Here is a 23,253-nt window from a genome sequence, read left to right as displayed (position 1 = left end):
TGCTGGGCACACCCCGCGTGGAAGGACTGGGGCCGGGCTGAGGGGCGGGAAGCGGTAAGCTCCCGGGGTCTGCCCCATGCCAGGAAGGCCCCAGATGTGGCAGGAGGAACATCCCACAGAAGGCACTGTTCGTGCAGGGGAGGGGCCTCCCTGTCTGGAAGAACCCCAGCTTCCCTCCTCCCAAAGCACCAAGCCGAGAAAACCCAGGACCCAGCACCGAAAGGAAACTTACTTCAAACTTCAGCTGCTTCTTGGAGCCCGGGCAGGGTTGGCTCACTCGCTCCATCTTCTTCTCATCTCCACTGCCCAGCCCGTCGGTCTTCTCAGGAGGCAGGGCCACTGTTGGTGAGACAAGTGAGGGGACGTGAGGAGTGGGGTCCAGATGCAGGGCCACCATGCTCGCTGCACCTTCGTCCTCGGGGCCTGGCCTGGACATTCTCACCAGCGGGGCTGGACCGGATTCTGCCCTGCCTATTTGCTGGGGTCAACATCACACTACTCTGGCGCCTGGGGCGACCCCCACCACAGGGTGAGATGCCCCCCACACCAGCCTTCGACTTCTACGCCGCAGAGGCACTAAGCCACCCAGAGCAGTGTCGGGCCGGAGGGCAGATGGCCGAGAGTGGAGGAGTGCTTCTGGAGCCCCGCGAGGGGGCTGGAACTTCACAGTCTGCAGTCCCACTGCCTTCTGTGCTGACATTTTGGCCTCCCCAAAGGTGCCACCCACCTGGGCACAGGATACACACCTTGGTGGACGGCCAGGAGGAGTGCCAGTAACAGAGTTCAACTGGGTTGGCAAAGGTGTGCACACATGCACTGGTACACATACACATATGCACAAGCACACATGCACACACATACACATGTACACACACATGCACACATATGTACACTCATGCATCACACCTGCTCACACACATATGCACACTCACACATGCACGCATACTCACACACACACAAAAGGCATCTTCAGGGAACACACTCATCCTGAACCTTGTATTTGGCCTCTCTGGTCACCCCAGGTCCTTCCCTCTCTGCCAAAGGTCACAGTCCTATGTGTGGCCTTCCAGGAGCTATGGGAGGGTGACTGTGAAATTCTAGGACCTACCGACACTATTTTCCTGAGGACACCAGCTCAGGGTAGCACCATCGTCCTTGACCTAGAACCCAGACTACAAAGTGCCATCAGTTCTTGGAATGGCCCATAAGCCTTTTCTGCCTGTTTCATCTCGTCTGATAGAGGGGCTGGGATTTGCCGGGGACATCCTTTCCAGGCCACGCTCACAGCTTCTCTCATCCAATTCCCTTTGTTGCCTGGGGTAATAAATGTGTTGTCCTGTTTTGAAGGTGAAGAAACAGGCTGGCTCCTACTCCAAGAAGGGACCCTGCCCCCTCCACCCTGACCAAGGTTGGTTGGGGGGGTCATGTGAGGAGCTGAGATTCCCCAGTCAGAGAGGAAGGCAAGACAGGACTTTCTCGGGAAGTCAGCAGCCTGGAAAAATGAGGCCAGGCAACTAGATGGGCCTTTGTGTCTCTCCGATACCACACTCCCACCACACTCACCCACCCCAGCTTTGCAAGCAAGGGCCCAAGGGCAGTCCCTGGGCCAGGCGGAGTGGGGACGCCCCCAGTGGGCCCAGGCCTCAGCTCTCCTGCCCTGCTCCTGTCCTGTGGGATGGGAGCTCTCTCCTCTGCAGTTAGCTAAGGCACTTCCCCTGGTGCTCTTGTGCCTTGGCGCCGCTGTATGGAAAGATGAGGCAGCAATGACTAAGCACTTGCTGTTTACCAACTCTATCCTCATGCAGCCCTGTGAGGCAGTTAGCTCCATTTTCCAGATGGGAAAACTGAGGCTCAGAGAGGATAAGTGCCTCACTAGTAAATGACAGAGCTGGGATTTGAACCCAGGTAGCCTGAATCATGCTTACAGTCAGTCCACTAGCGGGAGACTCGGTGCCTCTCTCAGCCTGCCTCTCTCTGTCTAACGGAGGCCGGCCAGCCAGGGCAGTGGTCGTCTCCACCTGGGTTCTGTTCTCCGGCACTGTGTCACCCTGGGTGGGTCACGTACCTTCTCTAGATGTCTCAATTTTCCCCAACTGTAAAATGAAGAAACTACCAACCCCTCCCCCAGAGGATTCTTGTGTGGATGCAACAAGCTCTGTTCAGAAAGGGCTAAGACCCCAGCACACTAGGCCCAGCCGGAGTGGTGACAGTCAGGGGACCGACAGCCCCACTGCACTGACTCCTGGGAACAGGGCAGTTAGCAGCTAAGTTTTGTCAAAACTGAGGCTTCAGGAACGCAATAGACACAAAAGCATATCAAATACATACGGCCTGCATGGGCAGCTTTGGACATGGCCCTTGACTCCTCTGGACCTCAGGCCCCTCATCTGTAAAATGGGAGTATGATGGCCTCACCTTCACAGGGTTGTCGGGAGAGGACAATGAGGAGAGTGCTTACTGAACACAGTGGCCGAAACACAGTAAGTGCTCGAGAGATGCTGGCTTTGCCAAGGATGTTGATGGGCTGTGGTCCCAGCTCACAGCTCAGATCCCAAGCGTCCCCCTTGACCCCTGACTGCCCCACTGGAAAAACCAGAGTAATATCACCGCCTGCAGCAGCCTCTACCACCCCTCCCAGGCAGGGGGAAAAAAGAAAAAGAAGAAAGAAAAACAAAGCCCAGCTCCATCTTCAAAGCCACTGCATCTCTCTGCAGAGGTCCTGGCTGGAGATGCGAGCTGGCCAGGCTTATCGAAACCAAACTTCAAGTTCAAAGGGAAGCTATCAGAAAAGCACCTTCAGGTTCAATGTTGCCTTTCATGTTCCACTTGATAAAATCCAAAGAAAAGGAACCTCTGTCCCTGCTCTCTCCTTCTCTGGAGCACTCTTCCCCCGCCATGCACGGACAGCCTGTCTGCCCTCAGGTCCTCCCCTCTTCCTTCCTTTCTCCTCACCTGAGGGGCTGGAAAACATCTCCCTCAACCCCTCATACATCTTCTCCAAAAACCAGTGTGGCCCGGATTGTCCTCTCTTCACCAATGGCTCCCTCATCCCATCCCAGCTCAGAAAGACACCTGGACATCCACAGGTCAGCCAGCGGTCAGTGAACCTGCCAGGGGCCCCTCCCAGCATGGGGCCTGTGATCCGTGCTGCCCTGGGGCTGTGGGGGTCAGGAACGAGGACAGTCAGCACTCTCTATCCCCACCAAAGGAGGTCATTCACCCTCTTACTGTCCCTTGCCCAGTAGGTAGAACAGGTGGCAGAGAACCGGCCACAAAGACTCCAATGCCAGGGTCAAGGGCCAGGCCTCCTCCACATACGAACTCTCTGAAACCAAATTAAGTCAAGCTACCACGGCCCCCAGCGAGCCCTGTGCAAAAGAAACCACTCTCCAGCCATCAATGAGTACAGGCTCACTGGAGGTGGGAGACGGGGATGGGGACTGGTGCTCGCCGCAGGCCGCCCAGGCCCGCCAAGGGGGATTACAGTGATGCTATTTCTGTTGAGACCAGCTTTGGCACCACAGTCTGAGTCCATTCTCTGTCTCCAATTCCTGTTTAGCTCAGCCATTCTTCCCCCTGGGAAATGATCTTCTGGGGACCTAATTTCAGGAGGTGCTGATCACTCTTCAGTTGAAAGTCTGAGGAACTGTAGGGGAGACTGCTCATTTAGAAGAAAAAAGGAAGGCAGGGAACCAGGTGGGAAAAAAGGACTTTCACTTGCCTAAGGAGCACTTTTGGGTGACTGAGAGCAGGAGGTGGCAAACTACACTCAGTGAACCAAACCTGGCCCCCTGCCTGTTTTTGTCAATAAAGTTTTATTGAGAGTCGGTCATGCTCATTTGCATTGTCCATGGCTTCTTTCAGTGTATGACAGCAGAGTTGAACTGTCGCAACAGAGCCCACAAAACCTAAAATACATACTGTTTGGCCTTTCATGAAAAAGTCTGTGGATCAATCGCCGCTTTAGGTGTGTGCCACCCTCCACCTCCACCAGGATATGTGCTTGATGAGCAGGGCACAGACAATTTCACCTATTACTTGCCTACTTGGCTGGAAACCCTTGTGCAGTGCACAACCTGCCCAACCGTACAGTGACCATGGAAGAAAGAAACTATCAGCTCTGCTTTCTTAAAGCCTATTGTCAGCCCATATGAATCTGGGGGGTGGTAGTGGTTTGTGGAGCTCCTTCTCTTTGGAATCTGCTCCCTGTTCCCCCTCACACCACAGCCATGAGGAGTCAAGGAGTCGGCTTGCCGTGTTTACCAAATGACGGTTCTCTCCCTATTAGCTCCCAGCCTGGCAGCTCTCCACCCCCAGCAACTGCCAGATTAAATGCATTACTTGACCATCTTCACCCAGCTCCCTTTGATGTTCCCTTCTCAAGCTTCAAAATACCTTTTGGAGGGAGATCAGACAGCATTAAACAGAATTACTAATTAATTAAGCAAAGTTAAATTTTAAACACTGTTTGTTGTGTTAGCCAAAAGCCTGAACAGAACAGACTTTTTTCCTCCGCTGAGATCAAAGACAGTCTCTTCCCTCTCCCCTCCCCCAGTTTAAAAAAAAAGGGAGGGGTGGGGAGGAAGAGAGAGAGAAAGGAGAGAGTGAGGAAATACCTGAATGGTGACAACTTTGATCGTGGGTCTAGACGCCCCTCCCCACCTCCTCGTGGGCCCAATGGGAGGCTCCTTGGGGACCGCCTGCTGTGAGAGCCACAGTCACTCGGGACTGTTTACTCTGGCAAATGGCAGTGACCCAGAGAGCGGGATGGCACGGCCCACCCAGCCCAAGCTGCTGACAGCTGGCACCACCCAAACAGCAGAAGAAGGCCCGTGAAATAAAACAGACCCGCCCTCCTCACAGTCCCGTCGGGTGAGCTCCTCAGGGCTCTTCCCCTTGGTCTGGAGTCACTTGGGGTCACTGGGAGACCAGCTCCGAGAAGCAGGCTGTGCACTGTACAACCACAGGGGTGCCACCCACGTGACCCACACTCTAGATACGTGTGTTGCTTGTGACATCCTTTGGACAGAGGGCAGAAATGTGTCTTCAGGAGGGGCCACTTTTTTCTAATTTGCCCGAATGCATCCAGAGCTGGCAAGGTGCTGTCTCCCGCTGCCCAGTCTAGCACTTTATTCTGTACAGTCCTATCTGGGACCTTCTGATTGCTTCACAGGAGCCTCCACCTCTGCACAGCCAGAAAGCAAGTTTCATGAGCTCTGGGGCCCTCTAGGCTTCTGCTCCCAGGGTGCCCGATGCCTAGCACTTCCCATACGTGCAAAGAGCAGAGATTCCACCAGGCCCGCTGAAACGCAGCACATTCTATGGGTGGGCACAGGAAGCGTGCCTATATCTTGAATATGCCATACCTTCTGCCTTGATGGAGACTGGGAAGTGCCCTGGGGAAGCGGGGAGTTGACATTTAGGTGACAATCCAAACCTGGGACAATACTAACAAATGCCAGCTTCTCTTAACACAATCCAGAAAGGCCTGGTGTGCATGAGACTTGGAAAGAAGGGACAAATCTGAAACACAATTACAACTAAATCGGCCCCACTGAACACCAGAAATTACTAACGCTTCAAATGCATGGCAGACCCCTCTCTTAGCCTAGTTACCTGGCAAGTTCTCAGTGAATACAACGTAAGATTTAACACAAGCCAGAGCTTCCTTGCTGGAGTCGGGAGGCTCGCCCTGACATATCCACGGTCCTTTCTCAATTGTCCACGTACAGATTATCTGCTGCAAATATTTTAGTCTCAGCATTGCTTGCCAAGATGTTTGAGTCCGCAACCTTCTGACAGCAGCTGTTCAAGGGAATGCAGATGAATTTTAATATTAGCCTCTGCCAAATATAATTAGGTGGGTAAATCTGCTGCCAGTGAAAAGAGAAAGATATCATATGTGCATTCCAGGCCAAATGGTTTCTTGCAGTATCTGTATGAGGCTCTCCTTAGGGAATGAGGGTCCTAGCGATGCCACATCTGTTTGTAAACACAGCCACACACTTTGGCGGAATGTACAGAGAGGCTGGTGAAGTTAGTAGTACCACACACTATTCCATTACGTCCTCTAACACTGTGCAGGTTGTGCTACTGTTGGCATTGTACAAAAGAGGAAACTAAGCTTCTAAAGCAAAACTGATTACGCCATTCCCCTACTTAAACCCTCCAGTGGCCCTGTTTCCCCTAAGGAGGGATCCAAAGGCTTTCACGACCTGGCTGCTGCCGCCTCTCAGCCCCATCTCGCTGTGGAACTGCTGCCCTTTTTTGAGCCTGCCGTGCTCTCATGCTGTTATCCCTGCCAAGAACACTCTTTCCAGCTCTGCAATTCCCGCTCATCCTGCAGGTCTTCAGTTTAAGCCTCCCTTCCTCTGAGCAGCAAGCTCTCACACCCTCAGGGCTAGCTGAGGCTTCCCTGCTCAGCCAGGTTTATTATACCATTATTATATCACTCATTTAATCATCTGAATCTTCCATCAGTCCCATATATATACCCCGAGATATAGATATAGATAGATATAGATAGAGATATAAAATGCAGTGTCTATCACACTAAAGGTGCTACATCATCAGCGACATCATCAAAATGAAACAATGGTCAAGCAGCAGAATCAGGACTGGAACCCAGAAGTTGTGGAACAAAGAGAACGAAATCCCGGTTTCCCAACTCTTCAACCGCTGGCCTCTCCACTCTGTTCAGACCACAGTAGCTGACACCTGTTCCTGCCTGTTCAGCGACTCTCCTCCCTCTTTGGATAACAGCATCTGGCTTTCCTCCGCAGAGCCACTCACCCCCCTTTCAGCCTATGCAGTTTATGGAGACTGATCCCACCCCAGGGTCACGTTGCACTTAGTATCTCCACCTGACCCGACCTGTTTCATCCTGAAGGCCGTCTGGCAGGTCCTAGGTCAGTATGAACGGAGAGTTCATGGAGAAGCTAATGGAGCTAAGCTTCTGGGCCCTCTCACCTGCAGAGGTCCTTTCCAAGTCAGAACGGGTCTTTGCAAGGTGTTCATGTGTTCGTATGTGTTTGTATTTGGAACATTTTCTAAATTAGGCATTTCATCCTCAATCCATTAAGATTGTCGTCTCTATCCATTCTGATGTCCTGTCGCTGTGTCAGGCAATAGTGGGGAAATATAGGCATGTCTGGACCTGAACTAAGAAGAGACTGAGTTGGTGAGATATTTATTTTGGTTTAACCCCTGAAAGCCTCAGGTCCCACAAACATAGATCTACCCTGGTCACGTGACCAGTAAAGTGAGAGCCTGACATGGGCAAGAACCACTGTGATGGGAACTTCCTTCCACCTGAGAGGGCCGAGCTCAGAGGATGGGAGTGCCCAGAGCTGGGCACTGCCGCCCTTGCCACCTGTGGGGGAGAAGCTACTAGGGGACAGAGGGAGAGATGATGGAGAGGGACAGAGAGGGGCAGCGAGACAGACACGTGCATGTATGTGTGTGTGAGCGTGTGTGCACGTGTGTGTATGAGTGTGTGTGCGTGTGTCTCTGTGAGTGTGTGTGCGTGCACACGCAAGTGACCATGACATGGTTTCAGCTCCAGAATCCAACCAGGCCTTTTTAGGCAAGATCTACCCTAGGATTTTTCAATTTCATGAGCCTCAAAAGTTTTCATTAAACTCAAAAGTTTAAGTGAGTTTCCAAAAGGACCGAAAGAAATCTGACTTAATGAATCCATCTCTCTGAGATCCTGCTGTTTAGGAAAAACCACCAGCACCCAGCACCATGGCAGTAATTCACTCACCCAGGGCAGTGCCCTCTAGGGTGGTTTCCAGCTTTTTCACCAGTGGGTGTCTGCCCCTTCCGGAGACCAGAAATGCCCCAGGTCCTTCTTCTCTACCATCATGCCTCCCAGCTGCATTTTACTGCCACTAGATTTTGCTTATGGACCAGTTGTAACTGAGGGGAAACAAAAAGAAGAAAACGGCAGTGGGGGAGGAAATCCTTCCCAACAAATAACATTCTGGCCTTTTTTTTCTCATCAGAGCATAAGGCTGGTGGCCACTCGCTCTGAGATCTGAACAGGATTGAGACAAAACATCTGTTCAGGGAGGGAGGGGGAAGGCCCAGGAGAGAGAGAGAGGGGGAAAGGGGGGAAAAAGCCTTCAGTGGGCTAAAAATATCACGTCCCTTCCACTCTCCCCACCGTCCCCACCCAAGTTAAAACATGTGATGAAATTCAGCTTTTACAATCTAACCCCGAGCTACTTGAAACTATGAAAGCCTCTCCGGTATCTGACACAAGTCAGAATTTCCACTGTTCCAGCTGAGCTTTTATGAGGAGCAGACTTGAGAGAAACTGCCAAGGTAACAAAGTGCGCTTGTTCTCTGTCCCCGCTGCAGCTCAGCTTCTGGGGGGACTGCAGGGGAGTGGAGAGTCAGGGCCGCTGACACCCCCGACAGGATGGGCTCTGAACTGAGGAAGAGGAGCCAGTGGGACATGGGCACCTGCCCCTCCATGTGGGGGTACCCACTGCTCTCCCGTGAATACCCCTTCCTCCCAACCTTCCTAGGGAGCCATTGCCTGCCCTGCGTATCAAGGCGCCCTGCCTGGGCAACGCCCTGGCTACTTCTGAGAAGTCTTGACTCGCTCTCTCCATTTCTCACCCAACTGCTCTCTGAACCCCATGCTCCAATCACCAGCTATCCCACGGCCTCCTCGGCACCTCTCCTTGGATATTAAATGGGCATCTTGAACCCAACAGGTCCAAAAACGGGAGGCTTGATGATCACCCACCAAAACCTCCAGCGCAGAAGCAGCACCACCAAATCCTTAGTTCCTGAAGCCAAAGGTCTAAGATGCATCCCTGACCTCTGTTGTTCCCTCCACCCACTTCTCACCAGTCCCAGCCCCCGCCCCACAGACCTCTCCCAGCCCCAAGCTCCCAGGCTAGGTCAGCGCCGTCTCCTCTTACCTGACCCCTGCAATCGCCTCCTGGTTTCACTGCCCCCTTCCTCCCTGCCCATGGGCCGTCCCTTCCAGAAGCCAGAATTCACTTCCTAAAACAGAAGTCAGAATCCAGCAGTCCCCCACCCAACCCTCTCCAACCTAGGTGCGTGGCCCCACTCTTGCCCACTGCCCCACTCTCATTTCCGATGCCACATCGGCCTCCTTTCTGTTCTTCCCCAAACACCAAGTTCCCTCCACTCTGGGGATCCGCTCACGCCTCCTAGCTGCTCTCCCACTACATTCTCCCATGGCTGGCTCCTTCCTGGCACCTGCATCCCAGATGAAACATTGTCTTCTCAGAAAAGCCTCCTCACTGTACCTCTCCTTGGGCTCTTACCTCTTAGCAGAGCACCACTACCAGAAACCTCCATGCTCATTCGAGGGTTTATGTATTCATCCCTGCCTCCCTCCTGTGAATGTCGTGACAGCTGGGTCTGCCTACTTGCTACTTGCTCGTGCCTGTGAACCCAGAGCCCAGCAGAGTCCCTGGCTGTAGCAAATGCCCAGCACATACTGAATGATGAGGAGTGAGGGGCCAGATTCTGTTCTCAGTCTGCTGTGTGACCTTGGACAGGTCACTTTCCCTCTCTGGGCTTCAGTTTTCCAACCACAGATGAAAGGGACTACCGGCCTCCCAAGTCTCTTTGCCCAACATCTCACCCCTGGGAGCCTGGACGGACTGGCCCAGGCCCCAACACAGGTACATAGGACCTGCCTGAGAGGCCAGAGGGAGGCATCACCTGCGTTCAGTGACTGAAGGGTGTTGACGTTCCTTCTTCAGTGAGTGTTTATTTATTGAGCACATACAGCATGCCAGACCCTACTCCAAGCACCAGGAGTACGAGGAGCCTTTAGAGATTCTAATAGGATTAAAGAAGCTTTGCCAAGAGGCCTTCTTTGATCTGGGCTAGGTAAATGATTATAACACAGGCTGGCCCCTCTTCAAGAAAACTGAACCCAGGAAACAAGCATAATGGCAGCTCAAGTGTGCTGGCACTTACTGTGTACCAGGGCCGTCCTCGGGGCCCACATCCATCACCTCGCTGTCTTCACGATAACCCTGATGAAGAAGTGCTACGAGGAACCCAGTAACGAAGCTGAAGCGCAGAGAAGTGACTTGCCCAAGGTCACAGAGTGAGTGTGGGGGAGCTGGGCTGGAACAGGGTCTGAGTTGCAAACTCACAGGAAGTCAGAGTGAAGGGAGGACAGATGAGGAAGGCAACGTTGGGGGCCACGCAGAGCTGAACAGCTCCTGAGCTCCCAGAGGGCTGCTCAGCCCCCGCCAGGCCTCAGTCCTAGCACTGCTGCCCTGCTAGGCAGAACCAGCAACTCCAGGCACATTTCCCTTGGACTGGGGAAGCAGGGACCACCTGGGGAGGGCGGCAGGGCCAAAGCCAGGCCTGCCCTGGAAGCCGGGAGGGCCGGGTCTGGTCCTGAGGAGGAGGGGCTGCCTGACTTCAGTGGCTTCGAGCATCCCCTTTAGCAGGCAGGGCCAGCAGGCCGGACTGTGCCCTGCAGAGCGGGCTTCCTAGAGAAGATGCCGGGAAGCAGCGAGATAGGAACTAGGCACTTGAGAATGAGGAAAGGCAGCGGGCAAAGGCCCGGAGGTGGCACAGAGACGGCCAAGAAGCTGGGCAGGGCAGTGTTCACCAGGTGAGAGGCAGAGCGGACCTGGAGAGAGGGAGAGAAGAGGGGGGCGAGGCAGTGGCTGCAGCACCCTCGGACACAGTGACTCCCGGAGGCCATGCAGGGGAACGCGGCCTGGCACCCACTCCAAGCTGCAGGCTGCCACTACCTGGCACCATGCCCATCTGTGTGCGTTGGAGGTGAGCCTGGGGTCGCCCCTCCCCAGTCCTCAGACCCCAGCTGGGTCAGCTGAGGAGGGGTCCCTCTCCCCTTCTCCCCATGAAAGCCTCACCTCACCAGCCCTGCCACGCCCAGCCAGCTCTCAGAGCTTGGGACTTTTGATGTTTACTTTGTTCTTTCCCCAGTTCAAAAGGAGCTCTGCAGCCCTGGCCCTCGCACCAAGCCCAGCCTTAATCTCCCATCCCTCCCGCTCCCAGCTGGCCAGTTAAGGCGGTTAAGACGCTGGATTAGGGCCGGCTTTACATAACAACGCGGGAGCTAAAGCCATCCTCTCCTGGGATGGCTAAAAGACTTCTTTTTATCTTCACGCCTCAGATGGCCTTTTTTCTCTCTTAAACAGCTCTCCAGCCCGCCAAGAGGCAATGAACTTGGCCAACAGGAAGACAAAGAAGAGATTCAGGACTCAGCTTGTTCTCCCTTTGCCAGTAGCACAGAGGGATCCCCCAGCCCCAGGTCTGGAGCAGGCAGCTGGTTTTCTATGGCCAGAACTCAGCACCTGCTCTCGCCAGACCTAGCCATGTGGTGGCCTGCCATCCACGCTGTACCCCCCACCCTGGGGTGGGCAGCCTTGGACCACAGGACCAAGGGTGCTAGAGGCCTACAGATGGTCACTGGTCCTAGGGTCCCTCACGGGCTCTTAGGGGACCACACGGACAGGTCCAGGTGCCCACTGGGCTCAAACCAGAGCAGCTTCGCTTCTGCTGCTTTGTTTACGGTCTTCACCTTTAAATACTGACATTCGTTTTTAATTTCACAAGGAATACCTGATTATGTGATTTTAAAAAATATATAATTTTAGAATTATTGATAGTAGAGACAGGGTCTCACTATATTGCCCAGGCTGGTCTCAAACTGGTGAGCTCAAGTGATCCTCCAGCCCCCGCCTGCCAAAGTGCTGAGATTATAGGCATGAGCCACCAGGTCCAACTATGTTCTTATAAAAGTTAAACCATGAAATACAGATAGCATAGACCGCAGTCTCCTCCCATGTTTGGAAAGAGCTATGGTTATCATCTATCTGGGCCTCTATCCACACAGTCAGATGCACATATGATGCCCCAAGAAACTCCTGAGGATTGTCTGGTACCTTTTTTTTTTTTACATAAAAGATATCAGGGACTCCCCCCCCTTGATCTGGGGCCTGCTCGTATTTGAGCAAAGTTTGCTAGATACCTGGCTCTCCAACCTGCCTTCAACTTACAGGCAACGGAATGAGTATCTTCAAACAGTGCTTCTCCAAGTGCAGTGTGCATGCAAGTCACCTGCGGAGCTTATTAAAATGCAGATCGGATTCAGCAGGCCTGGCTGGAGCTGAGATTCTATATTTATAACAGCTCTCAGGCCAGATGCGGCCGTGGTCCTCAGGTCTGGCCCAGGCTCCCCTTGAGAACTTCCCAGAACTGTCTGCTCTCCTCTTGAGGCCCTTCGGACCCCCGCAGGCCTGGATCCCCCTCCGTTGATCCTTGCACCCTGGCCCCCAGCTCTCCAGCCAGCTGTCTGTCCTGGTCTCAGCAGAGAGATCCTTCCCTACTCTTGTAAGGCAGTCCCCCATTTGGTGTTTTCTTTCCCTGTTTCTGAATTTCAAATGGAAAGCTCTCCCATTCAGCAAACACTCTGCTTCACGCTGTCATTTGTTCCTGGCACCAACTCGGGGAGCCAAGCAGGGAAAAGGCTTGCCTTCGTTCCCATGCTATAGATGTGGACACTGAGGCTCAGAAAGGTGGGATGGCCTGCCCAAAGTCAAAGCAGCACACCAGCAGCCAGCAAACCCTCTACTTGAGCATCCTGAATCTCTCTACAACACGGCGCTTCACTGTGAAGAAAGAAAGGAGTGGCTAGGCACGGTGGCTCACGCCTATAACCCCAGCACTTTGGGAGGCCAAGGTGGGAGGGTCGCTTGAGGCCAGGGGTTCAAGATCAGTCTGGGCAATATAGTGAGACCTTGTCTTTACAGAAAAACTTAAAAATTAGTTTGGCATCGTGGCATGCAAATGTAGCCCTAGCTACTTGAGAGGCTGAGGTGGGAGGATCACTTGAGCCCAGGAGGTCAAGGCTGCAGCGAGCTATGATTACCTACTGTACCCCAGCCTGGGTGATAGAGAAAGACCCCATCTCAAGAAAGGAAGGAGTGAGGACGACACAGGAGAGAGGTGAGGCTGACTGTGTGTGTGTGTGTGTGTGTCTGTGTGTGTGCACACATGCACCGAGGGAGGGACAGGGTGGAGGAATGGAACAGGTACTGTGCATAAGGCTTTCTCCATGCCCAGCACTGCCCGATCACACGTCACACACCATGCTGACCAGCTATTCTCATTACCCCCAGAGGAGCAGTAGCGTTTCAACAACCTGTCCAAGGTCCCTCAGCTAATCCGGTGTTGGGCCATGACATGGACATAAGTGACAGGGTCCCCACCTGGGTTTGAACCTATGAAGTGCCACACCTGTCTCTTCCTCCTCTCCTCCATCCCACCCCCACCCAGAGTCACGAGGTCCCTGTTGTGCCCGCTGTCTGCAGATTTTCTGGAGTACGCAGGGCTCACAGCCAGCTGGACACCCGCTTCCCCCGCTCACTGCTGCTGGGAAGAGCAATGGACTCCAAGTACCTTCCAGCCGGAAGTCGTCCTCCTCCTCCTCACTGAGCGTGTCTCTCAACACGTCACCCACGAGCTCCTAGAAGACAAAGCAGAGGCATTGAACAGGAGTTGGGGGTGTCCGGGGCTGGGACGTTAAAAGTGTCACTATGAGGACCCTGGGCTGATTCTTCTGATGGGAATTCAGGTCAACTGAAGCAGATCCTATCACACCTGAAAAGTGAAGCACCAAGGTGAGTCCCTTCTGCCCTTAACATAAACACACATGCGTCAGCACAACATTCAGGTCCCCACAAACTATGGCTTCCCCTGGTCCCCCATCATGCCTCCCATATCTTACCAACCCACATGCCTTCTGGAAACCAGTATGATCTTTGCACGCACCCTGCCTGTTTTCCCCCAGTGAGTTAAAGATATCTGGGACCCCATCCCAACCAACCTGACCAGGTGGTGTCAGGTTAGCAAGGAGAGTGTTACAGGTCCACAGGCTGGGAAATTTCTAGGATGTCAACAAAGGTCCCATCTGTCTGACCCACCCCAGCAGGCTAACTCCAAATATGGAAGAAGCTAGACCATATCTTGTCAAACTGTCTTCTGTATTTATTGGTATTCTGCCAGAAGCATTCCATGATCAAAGAAGATTCTTTTAAACAAAGTTAAACAAGATCCCTTACTGCAGGACTTATCAGGGCCTTTACTTTTACTTCTAAACACCATGAATCTCCAAGTGCTGACATATTTTGCATTCTCCAGACTTACTTAGACCATGGAGCTTTGTTTTTCAGAAGCATCACATGAGATTCGTGTCCCAAGAAACCCACTTTGGGAAATACTCCTGTTATGGGAGGACTGACAAGGGTTTGGGGGGACGGTGATGCTGTGGCAGCGCTTCTCAAACCACAAAATGACAAGCAATAAAAAAGCCCAAACTCAGCAGCTGTCACCAACTTCTCTTTGTGAAAATAAAAGAGAGGGGAAAAAAAAAAAACTCTCACCTTGAGGGGGAAAAAAAAATTCTACACCTCAGATGATGCTTAAAAGAAAAACCAGTCCTCATCTTGATGAACAAAAGGAAAACAAGGCTTTGTATTGCTGATCTCATCAACTGGACACAGCTGGAGGTAAGCCTCTTGCTTTTTTTGTTTTTTTGTTTAAAAGACAAACAGCTAACATTTTGTGGCTGTTCTCTTTCTTCTTTCAGATCTTTCTAGGGCATTACACACTCTTTCTTAAAGGCTGTTAAAATGTGGCCATTCAGACTCCGGTGTCCCATTTACTTCAAAACCAAGCTACTTTATTCCTCGAGTCAGGAGGGCTTCCCTCTCCTCCTCCGCCAATTATTATAATCATCGAACATTTCCTGGGCTTGTAAACTGGCTGTTTGTGTTAACAGAGCCTGAGTTGACAGGGAGCTGGGAGATGATGACAGGAAAGGGATGCACACAGGTGGCATCATTAGATGGCTGGGACGCCCCAGCAGCCAATTAAAGCCCATCTTTCATGCCAGAGAAAGACGGGTGCCGCCACCTCCGAAAGGCTGGCAGGCAGCGCTACCTCGAGGGAACAGGCGACAGTCTTCAAGAGAATCCGCACACCTCTTCACACTGAGGTCTTCTGCGGTGGCGGGGGGGTGGGTCCGTGCCTGCCACCCTGACCGCACCACAGCCAGGTGACAGCATCAGTGAGACGTCTGTGTACTCATGTCTTTTTATTGGCACACTTGGAAGAGTTTTTAAAGACTCCAGACATCGCCACCAACAAGGCAGCCATGTGGGACCCTATAATGATGGCCACGTGTGCTCAGGGCACCGCAGCCATCACCGATGACAGCTTCAGCACTCCCTGCTCAGAGGACCAAGCTCTCTGGCACACTCAGAAAGCAGAGTTCTGGCAAGTTCTGGGGTAAGCCTCTCATCACTCAACAGTACCCTGCACTGGGGAACACTGGAAAGATCCCCGGAGCCATGGTCCACAGACGCACTGTGCTGTCCCCATGCTCAACTTGGTAAAAGCTCATCTCCCCGGCCGGGCACCTGTAATCCCAGCACTTTGGGACGCTGAGGCGGGTGGATCATGAGGTCAGGTGTTCCAGACCAGCCTGGCCAACATAGTGAAACCCCTTCTCTACTAAAAATACAAAAAATTAGCCAGGTGCGGTGGCGGGTGCCTATAATCCCAGCTACTTGGGAGGCTGAGGCAGGAGAGTCGCTTGAACCTGGGAGATGGAGGTTGCAGTGAGCCGAGATCACACCACTCACTCCAGCCCAGGCGACAGTGCAAGACTCCATCTCAAAAAAAAAAAAAAATTATTTCCCCCGCTGAGCCACATGGCCCAGGGTCTGCAGCGTTCAGCCGCATGCTCCTCGATCTTGGAGCCTCTAGTCCAAAAGCCATGTGGGATGTTGAGCCAAACACAGGATCACATCCTGGCTGTACCACCTGCCTCACCTTTGGACTTTAGTCTGCTTATCTGTAAAAGGGGCACAGTCCTCAACCACAATAATAATCAAACAGCTGACACTGACTGTGCATTCTCCATGTGTCAGGCCCCATGCTAGGCACTTTATGTATACAGTCACTCCTCAGTACCTGTGGGCGACTGCTTCCAAAACTCCCCAAGTCTATCAAAATCTGTGCATGCTCAAGTTCCCTATCTAAATGATGTAGTATTTGCATAGAACCTACAGATATCCTACATATACCTGAAATCACCGCCAGATTACTTACAGTACCTGACAGAGTGTAAATGCTATGGAAATGGTTGTCACACTGTATTGCTTAGGGAATAAGGACGAGAAAGTCTATATGTGTTCATTACAGATCCTTTTTTGTTTCCAAATATTTTCTTTTTTTTTTTTGAGACAGAGTCTTGCCCTGTCACTAGGCACCAGGCTGGAGTGCAGTGGCACAATCTCGGCTCACTGCAACCTCCACCTCCCAGGTTCAAGCAATTCTCCTGCCTCAGCCCCCTGAGTAGCTGGGACTACAGGTGAGCGCTAACACGCCCAGCTGATTTTTGTATTTTTTTTAGTAGAGACGGGGTTTCACCATGTTGGCCAGGATGGTCTTGATCTCTTGACCTCGTGATCCACTTCCAAATATTTTCTATCTATGGTTGGCGGAGTCCACAGATACGGAGCCCACGGCTATGGAAGGCCGACTGTGTATGCATGTATTTCTTACCACCCTGAATCGTCACAACAGCCCTGTTCGTTCCATCTCTCAAGAAATAGATGCTCATTAAAATGATTTGCAAATTGTAAAGTGAGAGGTATAATTGTTACTGTTACTTTCCACAAAGAAAGTGTCCTCAACCCTGAAGGACCGTATGAGACAGGAAACCATGCTGATGACAGTAACCTGTCACCTACCAAGCGCTCACAGTGTACAAGGTACTGACCAATGGGATCCTCACAGGAGGCTCTGGAGAACAGCCTCCCCACAGCCCTGTGTCTAAGTGCTAGGAGGCTCCAAGAGGCCGTGACCCACTCTGGAGCACCTGCCAGCAAGGGGCGGAGCGGGGACCCGAGCCAGCTCCTTCAGGTGCCTCTGCCTGGGCTCCCACCATGCAATCAGGGCTCCTCTAGGCATGGGGGCAGCGGTGGCCGGGAGTCCTGGCACCTACCAGGGACCAGGGTCACAAAGGAGAGCAAGGAAAACAGCCCAGCCGGTAGCTCCAGTGGGTGAGTGGTCAACAACTCCTGTCTGTCTAGCAGGACTCAAAGCTCCCCTGCTCCTCCCCATAGCTTGGGGACTTGGCCCTGCCTCAAGCTGAGCCCTGGCTGGCAACCCCACAAGTCAGAGCCAGGGCCAGGCCCTCAGCACCATCCTGTGGGAAGGTAGGTATTGCCGGGAGACACACTCAGACCTTCGACGGCCCCACTGGGAGCCCCCGTGCAGAGGGCATGGAACTGGAGGGGCTCAGGCCTTGGTTCGAATCCCAGCTCTGCCTTACACACACTGTGTCACCTGGGGAAAGGAACTTTATCTCTAGTGCACCTCAGTCTCCCCATTCGTAGACAGGGGCGACAGCACTCAGGATATCTGAAGGGGGTCGTGAGGAGTGAGGAAGTCATTGCATGCGAAGTGCTTAGCAGAGCAGCCGATAGCGTGAGTGAGGTCTGTCAGGTCAGCAGTTACTGTTTATTACTCCTGCTGTTGTTATCATATGGTGACCAGAACACTGCTGGGACAAGCCAAGTGACTTGCCAGACCCCAGGTGCCCTCACAGACACCTGGAAACATGCCCCATCCTGCCCAGCACACTGCTTTCAGAGTGCTGCATTTCACCTTCGTGGCAATCCTTTCAGGTATTCCAGAGGACTGCCTTGATTGCCCCACTTTACAGATGAGACAACTGAGGCACAGAGAGGTTAAGTGACTTGTCAAAGGTCACACAGCTAGTAAGTGCCAAAGCCCACACCCTTCGTCACTGCACCTGGGAAACACCCACGTGGGGCTCGGCTATAGCGGCCACGCTGCTCTGATTCTTTGGTCTACTTAGCTGTCACTCTGCCCGTGGTCCCGGGCCCCTCCCCTCTGGCCTCCAGGACAGTAGGCCTCAGCCTCTGCTGCAAATGCTGATCAAAGGCCTTCCTGGGTCTCCAGAGCCCCTGCTCCACCTGACCTGGAGCCGGGCTGCTCCTGCCCAGTGGCCCGGCTTGGTGGCCTCTCAGGCTACATCACTCAGATGTGCCACCTTCTGAAGTCCCAGTGGTGCCCCATCGGCTGGCCCTGGGAGCCCCTCCTCTGCCCTACACTGGGACCCAGAAGAAAGGCCAGCACCATCCCAGAGCCCAGATTCAGGCACGATACCTTATAAGGCCTCTGGGGATGGGAAAACCACATCAAAGCAGCCTTGTGGAGCGAGCTGGAGTTTGGTTAGGGTTTTTCCTCTATCTTTGAGACTTCCTACTCCTGAACGTACGATCTTCCCCCACCGCCTGCCCCAGCAGTGCTTTGTCAATCTTTCTGTTCTCTAAGAGCTAACAGATGTTGGTGCCATGGGTTTCAAAGCAAACTCCCAGTGCCCACAGAACACGGCACAACTCACAGATTCCAAGAATGCACAGGGCTGGGACATGCCAGGGAAAGAGGAGGCGGACAGGGCCCAGGCCACCCTGTAACCCTTAGATCCAAGCAGCCTACCCTGGAGCTGCCCCAGGAAATTCCTGGCGAGTTCTCTCTTCCCAGCACACTGAAGCGGCAGCCCGGCCAGGCCTTCTGGAGGCCTCACTGAGAGCAAGCTCTTGCCTTCCTCTTGTCCCGTCTTCAGAGGCAGGACCGGGATGCTCCACTCCCCAGCGTCCAGACTACCCTGGCAGTCGGAGCGCCCAGGCTCCAGGCCCAGCACCCCCCGGGAAGCCGAGTGGCAGCAGACACATTACCTAACATCTCTGGCCTCCATTTTCCCCTTCTGTAAAATGGGGATTTTGATGTCAAAGAGCAGTCAAAGGGGAAACATAGACAACATGCCTAGGATGGTGTCTGAGGCGAAGCTCGAAGCACTAACATCAGTTTCTCTCCCCTTCCCAATGCAGGCTCGGGAACATTCTCACCTTTTATCCTCACATTTTATCCCAATGTCTGGTGCACCAGTGCCTCAGTGTCCACCCTGGGATGACACTCACATGTGTGTCCAGGAGGCACTTTCAAATCCAGCGATGTTTAGGACAACGCGCGTCCTATTAACCTGCAGTCAGGAACACCCTGGATACTCTCGAAGTCAAGTGCGCTGCATCTCCACAGAGGAATGCCACACGAGAGGGAGTCCAAAAGAACAAGACAGACCTGCAGATCCCAAGGGCAGAGGGCCAGACCCCAGGACGGGCAAAGGAGCCACCGCAGGAGACATGCAGACTGCTACCTGTCCACAGAGGAGAGCACCAAACCATGTGTGCCGTGAGATCATCCCTGGGTCGGTGAGCATGCGGAACACGACAGCCACGGTGACCCGCAGGGAGGGGAGGGCAGACAGAAGCAGAGGGTGTGGGGGGTCATAAACCCCAGCCTTATCAGAAGTGTTCTCATGTTTAACAAGTGAGTATATTACTTGGGTAATTAAAACCCAATTTAGTAAAACCACAGATAATAACCCACTTTACAAGAGAAAACAAAAGCTGGGAGATGAACAGGTCCAAGGTTTCCTGGAGAGAAAGTGACAGAGTGAGGTCAACCCCTCCAGGCCTCGGCCCCCTCGTCTCTAGAATACAGCTGGCCAAGGTGATGCTCACAGTTCCCTGGAGCACAGACCTTCTGGGGTTCTAGCCCACAGCCCATCAATAGGCAGACCTCTTCTCTAGGGCCACTCCCAGGAAACAAGAGGAAAACTGGGGCTGTCCAGTTTCTGGGCCTCAAGTTCTATGTCTCTCACATGTACCTCTCCCCTGCGGACCTGTTATTTCTGCCCACACAGCTTCCCCCTCCCCCGATCCCTAGGCCCCCAGGACTTTCTTGGGCCTCCAGAGCCCACTCTGCCTACAAGCTCGGCAGGCTGAAAGTGCCAGGAAATTACCCAGCCCGTCCCAACACAGAGTGCCTGCGTCCCAACATGCAGGCCAGTGATGCAAAAATAATCTTCATCAAAGGGCGGGGAGATGGAAAGAGGGCATGGCAGGCAGCCAGGCAGCCGTCAGGGCAGGGTCCTGGAGGCCTGGCCCAGGGACAGGAGAGGCTGGGGGCATCCTCCTCCCCTGGAGAGGAAAACAGACTCACCCCTCCTTGCTGGGGTCATCAGAACCCAGGCCTCAACATGCTGCTTCCAAAGAGGAAAGGCATCTCTTTCCAAGGAGGCAAAATATAGGGCAGAGCCCTCAGCCACTCCCCTGAAGACCCCCGAGCCCACCACAGCCACAGGTCTCCCAGTGGTGGCTCCTAGCTCTGCCCACCTAGCCCTGTCCCCTGGCCGCAGCCAGGCCAACTGGAATCCTCCGCTGGGACCCCTCTCTCGGGAGCTGACAGGAAAGAGTTCTTTGGTGCCTAGGCTGCATCTCATCTCATCGGCAGCTTCTCAGAGATGGCTGGCTTGAGGAGGCAGCTCACACAGACATGGAGGCCAGTGCCAGGACCAGCCTCAGGCCCAGCCTTCTCCAGGAGGCTGCCTGCGGGCAGGACTCTGGGTCTGTTTTGCCTCCGAATAGCGCCCAGTACCATGCAGGTACTCGGTAAAGCGTCTGTTTAGTGAACTCTGGGGCAGGCCCACCCTCACCCACCCTTCCCACCAATGCGACCGTCACAGAAGCCACTAAACGGCCCTTGCTGCAACCACCAATTCAGGTCGGGTTTTCGTTACTTGCAACTAAAAGCTCTGACTCCCTTAGCCCCCAGGAGCAATCCAGTCTCCTCAAAGCTGAGACCAGGATTCCCAGGCAAGCTTGGGAGCCAGTGGAACAGGCCCCTGCAGGAGCCTCACCCGCCGACTCCAGTCAGCTGCGGGGGCTGAGGTGCGAGCGAACGCGGGCGCCCAGGGCTGCACACACAGACCAGGCCTTTTGTGTTTGGCCTGCAAGGACCAGGCCTTCAAGATGCCAAAGATGTCGAGCAGCAATTAAAATTCCTCAGATTTCTCCCTATTTTTATCTGCCTAAGATGCAATCGGCGTGCTCCACCCTTCAGCTCCCCATGTCCTGGGGACTCCAGCCTGAGCCTGCTTCCTGGGCTGGAGGGTTTGCACAGGGAAGGTGGACAGCCAGCATGGAGTGGGACAGAGGGCTGGCAAGAGGACTTCAGACCTGGGGCCTGACTCTGAAACCATCACACTCCCTTCCCTGGCCCTCAGGCCTGAGACCCAAGAGAGTACACATAATCCCTAGAGATGGGTTTGCCCAATACTGAACCTCAGCCAGCTGGTCACCAAAGGGCCAGCAAAGGCCACTTCCTGGGCTGTCATCCCAGCAAGCCACAGGTATCCACATGCCACGGCCACGCCTTCCTCCAGAGCCAGGTCCCACTTGGCTACCATGAGTACTTAAAATACTTCTCTAAATTGGAACGGTCTCTTTTTAACCTAGACTTTCCATAAAGCAGTAAGATCAATAAAATCACAGGTGTTGGGGAGCATGGTTTGGTGTGGTTTGGTTCTGAGATGGGGGTCTCCATCTGTCCTCCAGACTGGCAGTAGCACGATCACAGCTTGCTGCAGCCTCCAACGGCCTGGGCTCAACTGACTCTCCTGAGTAGCTGGGACTCCCGGTGTATGCCACCATGCCCAGCTACTTTTTTTAAACTTTTTGCAGAGACAGAGTCTCACTATGTTGCCGAGGTTAGGTGTGTTTTTTTGTTTTTAAGGACAATTCATATTGAACAAATTCAGAATCATTAAAAGACAAGATGTCCACCCCTTACCACCTGAAGTTCCAACCCCTTGGCAGGGCATTGACCACTGAACCATGCTTTCAGAGCCACATGATTTAAAGAGCCCACCCCCTGGCCCCCACAGTGGTCAGGCTGGCTCCAACAAGTAGGAAGAGGGTGGGGGCAGGGGGGAGACACCAGGCAAGGTGGGCACCAGGGGAGGCCATCAACCTTCCCACCCAGCCACCCTGCTTGAAGACTCATGGCTTCAGAATGTGATTTCTGAGCACGGAGAAAAAATGACTGATGGGAAAAACTAAAACAAAAACAACCCAAAGTCCAAAACCAACAATAGAAAAGAGTGAATCTTGACATCACCCAGAATGCTCCCTGATCTCAAACTGCTGGCATTTCAGAACCCTTAAGAGATGACCCAATGTAGGGCCGATTGTGCAGAGCCAGGCAGGGCATGGGACGGGGAGACTTTGCTGTTCGTCTGACCACAATTTTCCGACTAGACAGTGTTCAAAGGCATTTCTACAGTGGAAACTGGGATCTGATGGGCATGTCGGGGCCTGGGGATAACTGAGGTCGGGAATACAAAGGACTCAGTGATGATGATAACCAGCCTTAGTCAGTGCGTGACGTCTGCCAAGTGTTATGAAGCACATTAGGGGCATCACCGACTAGGCGCTCCCAGCTGTCCTAGAAGCTGGGCTCTACAATGACCTCCACTTTGGCGGTGAGGAAACTGAGGCTTAGAGAGGTTAAGTGACTCACTCGAGCTGTCAATCAGGTCTGGGTTTGAGCCCTGGTTCTTTTGCTTTATACTGTGTGGCTTTGTACAAATGTTTCTACCTGATCGTGCCTCAGTTTCCCCAGCAGAAGTGGAAATAGCCCCCACCTGGCAGGGCAGTTGCGAGAGGAAAGGAGAGTGTGTGGACAGTGCTTGGCGCATGGCCTGGCACAGATAGCATGTCCGAAGTCACAGCTGTCACCTCTTTCTCCCTCCCAGCCCTGGTCTTTCAGTCTCTCCCATCACATCCTCTCTTCTGCCCCAGTTTTTGTCAGGGATGCCACAGCAGATCAAAACCCAGGCCAGCACTGCCCCATCAGCCCAGAAGGCCTCAGGCGGCCCCACCTCTAGCCGGCTACAGAGAGCAGAGCGCACTCAGCGCTTGTCAGAGTCTCTGCCATCCTACCCACTGCTGACTACACACACACACACACACACACACACACACACACACACACAGCCTTCCCACCCATGACTGACCTCTCTAAGATACTGCACACCACACCACTGACCCCACCACACCACTGCACAACACACCACTGCACACCACCACACCACTGAACACCACCACACCACTGAACACCACACCACTGACCCCACCACACCACTGCACACCACACCACTCACCTCACCACACCACTCACCCCACCACACTACTGCACACCATACCACTGACCCCACCACACCACTGACCCCACCACACCATTCACCCCACCATACCACTGACCCCACCACAC

The 23,253-nt window shown here is 53.5% G+C and overlaps 1 protein-coding gene across 2 annotated transcripts in view; it reads right to left on the bottom strand.

Annotated features, from left to right (window-relative positions):
* NKD1 (NKD inhibitor of WNT signaling pathway 1) overlaps positions 1–23,253 on the bottom strand; it is an 87,306-nt gene that overhangs the window by 14,727 nt on the left and 49,326 nt on the right. The window contains exons 4-5 of one of the 2 annotated variants that reach the window (XM_032255690.1): positions 13,441–13,507; positions 233–339 (exon numbers count right to left, since the gene is read on the bottom strand). In XM_032255690.1, the coding sequence (XP_032111581.1) occupies positions 233–339; positions 13,441–13,507 (174 nt within the window). Of the gene's footprint in view, positions 1–232; positions 340–2,952; positions 7,433–13,440; positions 13,508–23,253 lie in introns of those variants that run through there. The other variant, XM_032255691.1, reaches the window with a different exon arrangement.

The sequence above is a fragment of the Sapajus apella genome, unplaced genomic scaffold (genome assembly GCF_009761245.1).
Source record: "Sapajus apella isolate SASKATOON/1434 unplaced genomic scaffold, GSC_monkey_1.0 scaffold90, whole genome shotgun sequence".
In the NCBI taxonomy this organism is placed as follows: Eukaryota; Metazoa; Chordata; class Mammalia; order Primates; family Cebidae; genus Sapajus; species Sapajus apella.
Note: the sequence above shows the minus strand (reverse complement) of the source record. Positions and strands in the feature narration are given on the sequence as shown.